Below are 13,795 nucleotides of genomic sequence, written 5' to 3' on the forward strand. Positions count from 1 at the left end.
GCGGGAAGGACCCGGGCGAGGCGGGATGCGACAAAGCCGCGCTTCTCGGCTGCCTCCTCGGTGAGGCGAGCTCTGCTGGAGAGCTCCTCGCGCGCCGGGGCGGGAACTGCGGGGCGGGAACTGAGGGGTGGGAACTGAGGGGCGGAACTGCAAGGCGGGAACTGAGGGGCGGGAGCGGCACCGCCCCCCGCCCGCGGCCCAGGGCCGAGGCCACCCTCTGAGGGGCCGGGCCGAGGCGAAACCCCGCCCCGGCGGTGGGGCGGGTGGGCGGTGCGGGCTGGGGGCGGTGCTGCCCTCCCCCGGCCGGGAGCTGCGGAAGCGCAGGCGGCCGGGGCTGCGTCCCTGTCAGCCCCGGGGCGGCGGGAGGCGGAGCGAGAGGCCGGGCACGGCGGCATCCTCCAGGGCGGCCATCGCCGCGGCTCCATGGAGAAGCGGGGTGCCCCGCCAGCCGCCCCCCCGCGGGGCCCGGTGCTGCACATCGTGGTGGTGGGTTTCCACCACAAGAAGGGCTGCCAGGTGAGGGGCGCGGGTGCCGCCCGCCTCCTCGCCCGCCGGCGGGTGCCCCGTGTCTCCCGCCTCCGCCGCGCTTCCTCCCTGCCCTTCCCCGCGTTCCCAGCCTGGCGGCGGGGCGGCCCGGCCCCGGGGGGAAGGCTTGAGCCCCGTGCAGGAGGCGGCGCGTCTGATGGGCCCGGGGGGGGCTTCGCTTTAGGTCCGGCGGGCCGGGTAAAGGAGCAGTTTGAAACCAGCGGGGCGCCGCGAACCGCGTCGGGGCCCCGCTTGGCCGCGGCCTCCCCCGTGGCTGGGCCGGGGGTTCCCTCCGGCAGGGGGGCGCGGGGCGGGGGCCGCCGGCCGGGCCCGTGACTCAGCCCGCTCCAGGCCGTCGGTGTTCACGGGGCTGCGTCCGTGACCGGCGCCCGCCTTAAGCGGCGCTGCAGCCGGCGGGCGAGGCGGGGCGAGGCGAGGGCCGGCGGGGTGAGCTCCCCGCTGCAGGCCTCCCCCGCGGCCCTGGGGGCGCCGGGCACCCCGGTCTCCTGCTGTGCCTGTTTAACGCGTTCAGACAGAGAACGAACAGGAGAACGATGTGTTTAACCTGCCTGCTGTTCTGCGGGCCTAGCCGGGCCGCACCGCGCCGACCTCCGTAGGTAACTCTGGTGCAAACAGCCCGGCAGCCCCGGGCGGTCAGTCGACCCTCGATTTAAGTTGCCTTTGCCTGTCTCTTCCCTCATAAATCCTCCACTGCTTCGTGTGGCCTGTAAGGCAGAATAATTTTATGTTGTGTATTTCCTAGATCATTATGCTCTGATTTTTTTTCTTTGAACACTTGAAGCAGGAGATGATGCTGCCCTGTTGGGCTGTGTGCATGGTTGCTTTGCCGTGACTGCAGCAGGTAGATGCGATATTGGACTTGCAATGAGTCTTTTTCCCTGGAGTGTTCTTAGTATTTACAAAACCTGCCAAAACTATAATGAATGCAATGGTGGTGGTTATACAAGAATTGGTCTGATAAGAACGCGTTTCAGACAAGGGAGCAGAGGGTTAAATTAATATTGTGAACGGTGCAGGAAACAAAACAAACACAGCATGGTAACGTGGAAAACAATTCCTCATACCAAAAGAGGCAGAAACGCAATAACTCATTGTATGCGTTCGTCCTTCTCTTTCTGAAAAATCTGCACAGTTTTGGAACGCGTCCTTTCTCCTCAGGCTGGCTAGGGGCTCTTCACATGTGGATATTCACAGGATCGGTTCCCACAAAGGAATCTGTTCACCTAGGTTGCGAGGTTTGCATTATTTATCCAGCATTTTCTTGTTAAAGACCATTAGGAAACAAGTGTTAGTTGGGTGTCTGTAGGAGGAAGAGTGCATTTTTCACCTCGCCTTTTTCTTGGCCTTTTGGAGAAGACATAGGTTGCAGACGAAAGTACGGGTGGCTTTTGTGGCTTCCGTTCATCTCTTGGGACCTGTTTCTTGTAACATTATGCTGTGTTGATGCAAAGCAAAAACGCCCCCCCGAACTACCAACCCCAAACAATAAATTAGTAGCAGTGCATTTTATCTTGCTGCTAGTAAGATGTTTGTAGGAGTAAATTTTCAGATGTCCAAAATTGGTTCAAAATACATCTGAACCAAAGCTGTCCTTAAGTATCTCAAGAAATGAGCTGGAGAAGTTTGAGGGGAAGGAGGCTGGGGAAGGGGACAGGGTAGCTGTGTCACAGGGAGAAGAACTGCAGGAATAGAATGACAGTTGGTAAAACCACAAACAGCCAGGCTTCCTAAGGGAAATCTAACCAGAAATCTGAATGTAAATATATTCTACCTATGACTTGGCAGATTTGTTACTGAACTATAAAAAAAAGCATTGCCTAAAAGAACTGGAGGCAGGGAGCTGAGCAGCTATAGCCTAATGAGTTTGACTTTAGTAGTATGTGAGGCTCTAGAGAATTTTGGAACGAAAGAATTGATTAACAACATGAAACTAAGTAGATTGAGTCCTATGGGCATTCACTAAAGATAGATCATGCTAGACTGACTTGTGTCTTTTATAAGAATAAATGATTGATTTACTCTTTCTGTAAAGGAAACACTGGCTCCAATCTGCCTGGAACTTGGTAAGGGATCACAGAGCACTACGCACACACACACAAAGAAAAGGTTTTATTTTAAGGTGGAGATACTGGAAAATTAGTACAAGAGCTGGTACGTGGGCAAGGAACAGTGTGAAGGAGAGGAAGCAGCAACAGATTTGTGTCAGAAGAGGAACTGCTGGTCTGAAAGGTGCTTGCAAGGGGTGTTTCTCAAGTCTGAATTTCGGGCCCTGTAAGTGGCACTGACAGTTCTTGGGTAGTCTGTTTTCAAGGAAAAAGTAGAAGAGCTTGCCTAGGTAGGCTAACAAAATGGATTTTGAGGCTATATTTATGAGAAGACTGTAAGCCACCCTTGCAAATACAGGAGCATTTTTCACTGTTCCTCTGCTGCCTCTTCACAAATAGAAAGCAGAGGCAGTTGTATGATAAGCCAGAACAGGGAACCAAGGTGACCAAAAAGTAAGCCTTGTTTTGGTGGGTTGGTTTTGAGCCACTTGGTTTGTGGGCTCTGTTTGCTTAGCAGACATCTGCAGATGACTAGTATGGGGATGGAAAAGAATGTCTCTTGAAAGTGGCAGCCTGGGACTTCTCTTTTTGGATGTCATGTTTGGTAACGGGCTTTGCAGCATTCATTGAACCACTGCATTAAATGCAGTTGTATTCCAGGAGACTGTCAGAAAGTGAAAAATAAGGAGGAAAACCCAACCATTTAATCTAAAAGGCAGCGTTGACACACAAGTAGATGTGCACATGCCACACGGGAGAAACTCCTGAGTGCAGAAAAGCAAAGTCCAAAGCAGCTTTTACATGGCAGTAGTTCAGAGTGAATTTGGGGAGCTTAAGATCAAGAGATCGTACAACTAGCCTACCAATTGTAACACCAAGAGTACTCTAAAAATCACTCATTTTGATAGCAGAGTTAAAATGATTTATTCTAAAAGGAGAGGAAGGAAGGTTTCAGTGAAGTTGGAAAAACTTGGATGCAAGAGAGTTACACGCAAGTCTGTGTAAGCCCCCTGGCCAGTTGCTGAGGAAGCAGGTGGTCCCTTGACTGCTGTACTGCCTGACCTGGCACAAGAATCCCCATCTTCTCTTGATGTTTTAAGGCTGTTATATCTAAGTAAATACAGACCCTACGTCACCACCAGGCAGGCCAAACATAATCTTACTTCAGTTGAGGCAAGGCCCAGCTTTTCGGCACTCAGTGTCCTGAGCTGTTCTATAGATCACCTCTGACCTTCTGCGGTGGGTGACTGTTGCCTTGCCTGTCATCTGAAGGGCTGGAATATATTCCAAATTGCTCCTGACTTTATTACACATTTCTTACTGTGTTGTGGAAAAATTAAACTGTATGTAGGGGGGGAAATACTGTGTGGGTCATGGACAGCTCCTGTGAGCGGTCACTTCTGTTTGCTTGGGATCCTTTAGAAAATAACAGCTGATCTTGACCCACTTCTCTATACATCAGTGGAGAATGACACTTCAGACTCACACAGACATGGGAGCAGGTAATTGTAAATACAGAAAGGTGTATCCCCATGGAATCCCAAAGTTTGTCCTAAGGATCTTCAAGGTACTTTAACTTTTTAATGTAAATGTGATCTTTGCTTTTTCCGAAGCACTGTCTGAGTGGCCTCTCTGTGTGGGTATGTTCTTGCGTGGACAGTGTCTGAAGATCAATCCCCCTGTTTTGCCTGACCACTGATTTTCTTCCCAGCATGCAAAGGAAAGTTAAGACCAGGAATGAACAGCTGATAGCTATGTTTTAGAGAAGAGCCTCAATATGATCTTTGAAAGGGAGGAATGCTCTTTAACCCTTCTTCCCTTCCTGTGTTTGTGCTCCTCCTGACATTTGAGAGCTTCAGTTACTGCAGCTCAGAAACTAATGCTTGTTGTGATCTGCAGAGATCAGCATGTAACTTGGCCTGAGCAATCTGTGCACGTGGCCTTTTTTCACTCATGCCTAGAGACCGTATGAGGGCTCAAGAGGAATGTGTCCAAGCAGGATTGTTGGCAAATTGGGCTTGACTTTGTTTGCAGAATTAGCAGGTGTCTACGGAATGAGTGAGGTCAGTCTGGTTTCTTTATCAACTCTTTCGAGAACTTGCCTACATTTTCAGATCTCCTGAGCCCTCAATTGTAGCACTTGCTTTCGAGAAGGAAATACTGTAGCTGCTGTCTTCAGTAGATTCCATGGGCAGCCTTTCTGAGACATCTTTATTTTCTTTCGTTAATGGAAACACCTCTAGTCTGTCTCAGTCCCCACTTGTTTGCTGTCTGTCTTCTAAGAATCTGCTTTACTGGAGAATTACTTTTTTCTCTTCTTGATCTTTGTTAGCCCAGCGGTTGCTGCGATTCTATTAGATGTGCTTGACGCTCTTCACCATGTAAGTGTATGCTTTGTTGCCTTTAAAGTCCTTGTGTCTTTGTTTTGGGGCGCGTGGTAGGCAGGTATTACACAATAGGTAATCTTCTCTAGTGGTTAAGCAAGATCTTGTTATAGGAAGAACAGAAACAAAAAATACCTTGAAAAGGAACTAGACTGGAATCAAGCCAAAGTGCTTTGTCCCTGGCTTTATTGATGATAACATGTAGACATTAGCACAATTCCTTTGGGCTTTTTTCACCTGTTTGTGATAATATTATTTAAGCTCTTTAAAGGACCTTTATGAACATGAAATCTCTTGAAGTTAATCATAACATAGGGTATCAAAGTTTAGCATGTTGTCTACAATATGTGGATTTGCTTGTGTTAAATAGGTTGAAACTTTGAAAGAAGCTTTTATTAGACAGGCTACTCAAATTAGTGTGGGATGCTAATTGTTTTAAATACACAATGCATTGCTGAGTATACCCTTAGTTGTTGCCTCACGCTTCCATGAACAATACCACAGATTCTTATCTCTTCTGTGGAATTAATTTGCATGTCTATGTAATCCACTTGCTTATTGTATTTTGTGTTCATTGTTCAAGAACTCCCAGGTATGGTGGATTTTTGTTTGCTTTGTATCTTTGTTTAGTTTTTCAAGCTTTGAAGAGGCTATGTTTTGATAATCTTGAAGTTGCTTCCTTGAAGTCCCAGACAGGAGGTATTTCTTTGAAGGATTCCATACTGGATATTTTCTCCATAATTGTCCTGATGTTTGAATTGAGAGAAGGTTCCTAAATACCTGTTTGCAGTTATCTAACACTTCCCATAGTCATCATCATTAACTTTCCTGTTAGGATCTGTCTGTTCTTTGTATGTGTCATAACGTCCAAGTAGTTTACTTAAACACTCTGTACCAGGAATCTTGACCTTTCTCTTGAATAAATGAATGCTAAATCAGTAAAATATGTATTTCTTTACCTCTGTTGCTATCTGTTACTATGTTACCTACCTATTTCAGAATGCTTTCAAATAGTAACTCAGGTTGTCAGCACTTTCATACAAAGTGGCAATGTCATTTACATACGTATAGGATAGAGGGAGGTTCAAAGCTGTAAAATCACTGAACAGAGGTCATCCTATTGGAGTAAATGGAACTTGCAAGTCTCAACTTTGTGTTCCCTGTCCTGATAATTGACTTTACCTTATGACAGGTACTTTAAAGTGTGCCTACAGTCCTGGTGCTTTGTTTTCCTAGGAAAAGGGGGATCCGTTGTACCACTGGACATCTCTGCCAGCCTGCATGATCTCCTTCCCATTGGGAACCAGGACATGCAGCAGAGCTGGGGAAAGATCGTGTGTGATGAAGTCAGGGTGCTGTCCTGGGGGAGAGAAAATACCACCAGTCCCTGTAGCTGGGTGTGTCCATTGAGAGCCGATGGGTGTAGCAGCTTGTGTCGGAGACAACCTGGCTGCCATTGACCCCAGCCTCTGTTAGGTGCTGTGATGGGCAGGTATCAGTTAGGAGTAGAGCTGAGGGTTGCCCTCTCTTGTTTCGTTGAGGAAGCTGCCCTCTGTGGTACCTTGTGTCTTCTTGAGAGTTCATCTTAGGTGAATTCTACCTTATTGTCTGTAAGACCATGATGTTTTGTTTTGAGGGCACAGAGTTCCGTAGCAAGTCCCCTAGGCTGGAATAGTTGTATTATATTCCTCTTCTGGGGGGAGTGTGGGGGGTCTTTTTTGTTTGTTATTTACTTTCTTTGAGGTGACCTATATGAGCAGAAGTTCCAAAGCATAGGATTTGTGTCTGACTTGACCTGTATGATGATAAAAATAAAGTGTTAAGTAATTAGAAAGAGTGTCTGCAATGCATGCTAGTGTGACTTTGAAAACAGATAAAAGGTTTCAGTGTTTCAGATTATTTTATCTTTTCAGGGCCTAAGAGTCAAAACTTTAGTAACCTAGTTAGAGTTTTCGAAGCAAACTTGAATGGTTATTTGGTGCATCTGTAGCAATACGAATGGTGTCTTAGAACTTGTGTGAGTGGCTGCTCTGTAGCTTTAGTGATATGGGAATGTGAGGAAGTTGCAGGTACAGGAACTGGAAGGATAGGAAAGACTGTGCCCTACCTCTTTGTGTGCATTCAGTGGATTTTAAAATATATAAATATGTATCATACATTTATTTACACATTTTTCTATAAATACGTATGTGCATTGTACATATTATACACATATGTATTTATCTAAATGTGTAACATTTAAAAATCTTTTGTTAGAGGTCATTATATTACTGCGTAGGCATTATTGTTAAACGGATGGGCTCTTCAACTTGTAGATCCTGATCTGTTGGTTCTGTCATACAACAATGGGGAAAGTTCGTCATTTAAATCTGATTAAATTGTGATTTAAATAATAAATTGTTACCAGTGCTGAAAGACTAACAGCGTTCTTAGATTTTAATTTGGCTGCATGCTGCAGTTGTTATGGTGATTCAGATAACATCATTGGTGTGCTGGTTTTCTCTGGATCTGGCTATGCTAGGACTAATATATCAAGAAAACTTCTTTCAAAAAAAACCTTACTTTGAGTGAAGAACAAATGATGACTTACTTGAAATGAAGGATCAAGTTTTAGGTGTAATTTTAATCTCTTGAGGTTTTTTGGCCACTGCTGCTTATCATGATACTCAATACTCATAATCCTTCTGCTTTTCTTTCTTAAATGAGAGAGGAAGAGTCGGTATCCTCAAAGTGAAATGTGCTGAAATAATTTATGAAGGGAAAAGTTTTTCTGAATAGGAATGTAATGAGTGAATTTTGCTGTTCTGCTTTTCTTCATTTGAAGCAAATACTCTACCTATTTGTGCAGTAGCAGCAATGGGAGAGATCATCATAGCAGTTCTTCAGAGAATGGAATGGGTTTGCTCCCTGTAAATTAGATTCTTCAACTTACTGAAAGCATCCTTAGTCCTTAATTTTTTTAGAGATCTGAGACTAAATCCTCTTTCCATTGAACCAGTTGAAAAACTTATTTGTGTCTGGATTTTTTTTCATTTCTAGTCTGAAGAGAAATGTTCCAAAATACCTATATTTAAGAGGAGAGCTTGTATTGTGACTGTGCTGAGTAAGAGGGTTTAAATTTTAAGTGGAGTGGTTCAAATATGATAGTAGATGGAGTGGGGAGGATGGGGAGTTTATACTGACTTGTTAGAACATTTGAAATTATAACTGCTCTGTGTTCAGGGAGGATCTTACTGTGATTGCTAACACTTAATGCTTTTCACAGATAAGGAAACAACCTTACCCGAGTATAAAGTTTAGTAGACATTAATGCCAAATACCTGCCTGATGTTTGAGTGTGATAGTTTAGGTGGACATGCACATATGTCCTGGACATTCCTCTTTTATCATTGTCCTTTTTTTTTAACCTCTTCTGATTGTGCACTTGTAATTTAGTAGAAGAGAGTATAAATTTGTTTCTTTAAAGAAAAACTGTCATGTTCCTAAATGCAGGAACTGAAATACATTTTTTCCTTGCCTGCACTTTTCATACTGTGAGTTAATGAAAGTCCAGTAAATTAATTCTGGCTAGGAAGCACCTTAAAAGACAAGGAATCAAAGCAGATTGCCTAGACTGTTTTTTTTTTATTCCACAAATAAGATAGAACTGTGTATCAGTGTTTTGCATCCAAACTGTTGGATTCAGTACAAACTGCATACAAAAGGTTAGTTAACACAGCAGAATTACAGAACAGTAAAAATGTTAGTTCCAGAAATTCAGTTGTACTTCAGCCTAGGGAGAATTTAAAAATTACATATTATTTTAACTTGTAATCCACAAGAACTTAAATACTTTGTGTTGTGAAAAGCAGTTACTTATTTCTCCACTAAATCACAACACAGTATTCTATATTCATCTTAGCTCTGAAATCCATCAAGATCTGTCTCCTTACAGAACAAGGCAATCTGAACAGGCAGAAACCATTGCCATCAAAACCTCTTGACAGGCAATAATTAATATTTCCAGCTCTAATGATCCCTGATACTTGGAAGAATAAGGTGTGGATATTCTAGTTCATGTTTTATGTAGTTTATTCTGAAGTTGCTGAGGAGTTCATATTTGAATTTGAGTTTCATTTTGTTAAGGAGTTATCTTTAATTCACTTGGAGACCCAAAAAAAACATGTAAAATCTGCTTTGGCAGTCAGCTCTGAACATTGGCATGTATTTTTTTGTTCCTATTGAACTTTATTAAGAGACTTTAATTCTCATATTCGCAGGCGTTTTTTGTGTATGTCTTAATGACAAACAGGGAAGTTGAAATACATGTTTATGGATGCACATGCATGTATGTATGGATTTACATAATAATCCATTGTATTTAAATAAAAAATGAGCTCCTCTTCCTTCTGTGAAAAGGGGATGTTGTAGTTTAACCCCACTGGGCAACTGAATACCATGCAGCTGCTCATACCCACCCTGCCCTGGTAGGATGGGGTGAAGAATCAGAAAAAAGGGCTTCGAGGCAGGTCTCTTCTGTAGTCCCATCACCTTGCCATGGTTGGTCTTGGGTTTAAAGTGGAAGATGAGGAAAAAAAAAACCTTTCTAAATTGCCTTAACTAGGAACACTGTACTGTACCATTTGCACACACAGGCTGAGAAAAGAATTTTACTGAGGCCTCAGCTTTTCAAAAACTCTGAAGTGATAGAACTGAGATTCTCTCAACCACATTATTGCTGCTTTTCTACACGTGCACTGTTCAGTTTCAAGATTTTCATGAACTGTGGCGTTTGGGAGGTGGGTGGGGTGGTGGATTTTTTTGTTTGTTTTTTTGGTGGTTTGGTGTTTGGTTTTTTTTCCTACTCAATGTTCTTATAATACTTTGGTTTTGAAATACCCAAGTATTATAAATACTTTGTCTTTTTCTGTGAAAGGATTCCTAACCGCAATTGATGTAAGTCTGCAAATTGCGCTGTAGACATTCAGCTAGATCTTCTAGACATCCGTGTCTAGAAGATGGGGAACAGCTAGGGTGAGTTCCGCCTGCATTAACTGTTATCTGCAAGTTCGAAGTCTGAGCTAGCTCTCTTCAGAGGGGATAGAAAGAAACAGATCAGATGAATCACCCCCTGCAGGTGTCTGTTTTCTCTGACTATGCAGAACGCTTAGGAAGCTGGCTTGGAGATCTTGCTTTTTGACATGTCAGCTGTCACGAATCCCACCTGCAGTGACTGCTTGTGAAAAAGTTTGACTTAACTCTTTGAAATAAAATCACTGGGAACCCTTGATGTCAGAGGAGGGGTGGAAGGAAGTTCTCTGGGGCACTGCATGCTGTCCTTGCTGTTGGACTGTCCTTTTTCCTGCTGTTATTTCCATCCTTTCAGCCTCCACAATATGAGGTGGGACTTCTACAAGCAGCAATCTGTTAAACTGCACAGATGCAATTCCTTCTTAGAAAGCAGGCTACTTCCTACATGGATCCTCCTGGGGGCAGGGAATAGTGTGTCATAATGTAGATCAGGCTGTCATAAAGTGTATCTGTAAAATAGATTATTTAGGGCCACTGAAGCAATCTTAATTCTGCTTTATCTGAGTTTTGTGATTGTTTCTTGGTTATACACACACATGCGTACAGAAATTTCTATATTAGAACACATTTTTGAAAGAGGCAGACCAATAGACAAGATTTATCATCAGTGTCACAACACCTGTTCAGTTTGTTGAATTTGGAACAATTGGAGCCTGCAGAAATCCCTGTTGCTGGGACTATCTGATGGCAGTAGAGGTGTTGATAGGTAGTTCTTGTGAGCTAGGAGAAAGTAGTAGTTCAGCAAATTTGAAGAACACTCAAGCCAGATTTCTCAGCTTTATCCTGGACTTTAAAAAGGACTATTCCTTAGTGAAGACATGGTTTTCACATAGGTTGAATTGTTCTACCCTTCCTTTCCTTAAATATGTCTTCTAATTCATTATTTTGGCTGGAATGCAAAATAAAATTGTAATTCTGTAAGTGCTTGGAAGCAGTTATGTGTTAGGTCCTTACAGCATTTCCCTATTAGGAATGATGCTTTGAAGGTATTCACTGAAGACTAAGGAACCCAGGGTTTCCTCTGAATTAGATAGAAAGAAGCTCCTGCAGAGGGTGAGTTGGAACCCCTCTATGTTGGTCGTGCAGTGAAATAAAATAACTGATTCAGAACATGAGTGCAGATGCTCCTTGACTATTTATGTTTTAAAACTGAAGGAACTGTGCTGTATTTTATTGCAAAGGTTATTCTTCCTGCAAGGATCCAGTAGTAATTCTGTAAACTGTGTTTTCAGCCAGCTAGTTTTAATCTGGACAGCATCAAATTGTATGTTATAATCCTCTTCTATATTGCAGATTTTTACATGAAGCTTCTAACATTTTAGTTTTCTTACAGTCTCTGATTTGAAAAGGACAGCAAGGAATTCTCAGGGTTTGTGTGTGTACTAAATGGCAGGTAGTTTCTCTGTTCCTTGGATGGGTGCTAATTCCAGTGTTTGCCTCTCCTTTGGAAGTCAGGTGCACTTCTGTTTTGCTTAATGGCATATTTTGTTTAAAAGACACTATGGATTCTTGATAACTACAAAGGGTCTGGATTCCATCTTCCTTCCCCTGCCAAAATTAATCCTTTTTCTATTGCATGCATTTTTTTCCACCTCCTTGCATAATTATTCTTTGTAGGTTACTTAGCTTTAGCTCAGTACTTTGGTCTTGCACCAGACTATTTTTTTGTGGATATTTTCAAGATCTGTTTTATAACACGAGGAATAAGAAAACGTGAAATTGGTACAGCAAGTAGCAAGGCTGATTTCTTGCAGCGTTTTCTTGTCCTTCGTGCTTTTCTCCAAGATAGCAACAGTTGTGGGAAGAGTGACACCATGTGTTAAGGTGAAGAATTTCACTTTTCTTGATTTATTTCCCATTACTTCTTCAGGACTCTCATCCTTTACAGCCTTTTTTGTTTTATCATCCCTCAAATGTCAAGTTTTTCTGTATGCTTGCTTTGTCATGCTCTTTTATTTTCCATGTATATATTTTCAAAATCACTAGTTTTATAGCAAAATGTCCTTCAAGAGAAGGTGCAGTATATTTAAACAGTTTCTTTTACTGTTTGGATTCTGTTCAGTAATTTAAGTAAAGCACGTCTGGAAAAAAAGAGCGGGTGAAAGTGGCTGGAAACCCAGAGGGGTCTCCATAGGAAAAGATGATGATAGTATTGTGAAGATGCTGATCATGAGGATCTGTGGCAGACGTGTAGCGTAGTGTGAGGAATAGAAAGGTTGTCCCTGTTTCTAGGGAAAATAGGTAAATGGCAAATAAATGAAAGGTGAAATTGAAAGGCAAAATTAAAAAGCAGGATTTCTTGGGGAAAAGAAATGGAGGTACTTTAGGCTAACATGTAGAAGGCATTACAGTAAACGACATAAAAATATTTAAAAGTGGTATTTTGCTGTTAGTATAGCTTCTGAGATTATTTGGCATCTGGTAGGGTAGAATAGAGGCTTGCATGTGTTAGTGTTACCTAGTCACGAGCATTTGAGGGGCTGATAAGCCAAATCTGATTTCAGGATTGAAATTTGCTTGAAAATCTGTTTTGTATTTCTCATGAGGAAAGGCTGGATGGAAGCACTGTAGAAGTCAAATCTGCCCAGGGCCTGTCAGTTAGATTACATGTGAGACAGCCTGTGGGTGCTTTGGAGGATGAGACAAGGAATGCTGGTAGGAAGAAAAACTTTGTTTCATAGCATTGTGAAGGAAAAGGTGTGAGGCTGAATCAGAGGCTTGCTTGTTTGGTAACGGTAATGTATTCTCTCTCTGTCTTCCTTCTGGTTTTGTTTGTTTAGGTTGAATTTTCCTATCCTCCCCTAAAGCCTGGAGAAGGACACGACAGCCACAGTTTGCCAGAGGAATGGAAATACTTGCCATTTCTCGCCTTACCAGATGGTGCTCACAACTATCAGGAAGGTAAGAAACAAGAGGGAAATTTATATGTACTACTTCTACTGCAACCAAAATAAAAATCCTGATATCTGAACAGTTGATCAATGAGTCATTTCACTATTAGACTTCTTGTACTTCTGTTTAAGCTGCAAAATACGTTGGCAGTGATATGTTGTTTCAGAGTTTAAAGTGAAAGTAGATCGTAAATGTGTTCCCTCCTACATCAAAAAATCAGATGTCAATAAAAGCTCAAGGGTTACATATCACTTCCCTGTAGTCCTAGTGAAAAAAACAAGGCTTTCTCAGAAGTTCTTTGAAGGAGGAATAAAGTCTTGAGTAAAACCTAACTGAGTTTTGAGGTAAGGGAAAAAGGAAATTCTAAAATTCAGCCTTGTAATGTGTGTAGTCATTATGATTTTACTTTTTCCACCTCCAATTTAGAGAGTCTTAGAATGACCAATGAATCATTCAGTGTCTGTAGAATGACATGTTGAAAAGCACCAAATGTAAAGGGCAAGAACAGAAGCTCTAGTGTATTTGTCAGCAGAATGAAGATAGAATGATTCCTTTACCACTTAGTTACCAACAAGTCCACTGCAGTTACTTTTTTTGTTTGTTTGTTTGTTTACTGATGCATTTATTTCTGTGTTTATTTGACAGCAGGTAAGTTCATCACTATGACATTTATATGCATGTTCAGTTGTTGCATCTTTTTTTTTTGCAGAGCAAAGAACAAGGAAGTCATTTAAAAAAGCAAAATCACAGAAACCCCTTAACTACTTTTAATAAGTTTTGGGTTTTTTTTAAACTGATGTACGTAGTTTCCTAATTTTCCAGCTTCCAGAGACCTCATTTGGAAGTAAAGGAAGTCAT

General features: G+C 42.5%; 1 protein-coding gene across 2 annotated transcripts in view; it reads left to right on the top strand.

The window, feature by feature from the left end:
* Window positions 1-30: 30 nt before the first annotated feature.
* AVL9 (AVL9 cell migration associated) overlaps window positions 31-13,795 on the top strand; it is a 39,432-nt gene continuing 25,667 nt past the window's right edge. For both annotated transcript variants that reach the window (XM_080383319.1, XM_080383320.1), the window contains exons 1-2: window positions 31-516; window positions 12,826-12,946. In XM_080383319.1, coding sequence (XP_080239445.1) covers window positions 424-516; window positions 12,826-12,946 — 214 coding nt within the window. In that variant the 5' untranslated portion in view covers window positions 31-423. The remainder of the gene's footprint in view (window positions 517-12,825; window positions 12,947-13,795) is intronic.

Source organism: Falco punctatus, assembly GCF_963210335.1.
Source record: "Falco punctatus genome assembly, chromosome: 4".
In the NCBI taxonomy this organism is placed as follows: domain Eukaryota; kingdom Metazoa; phylum Chordata; class Aves; order Falconiformes; family Falconidae; genus Falco; species Falco punctatus.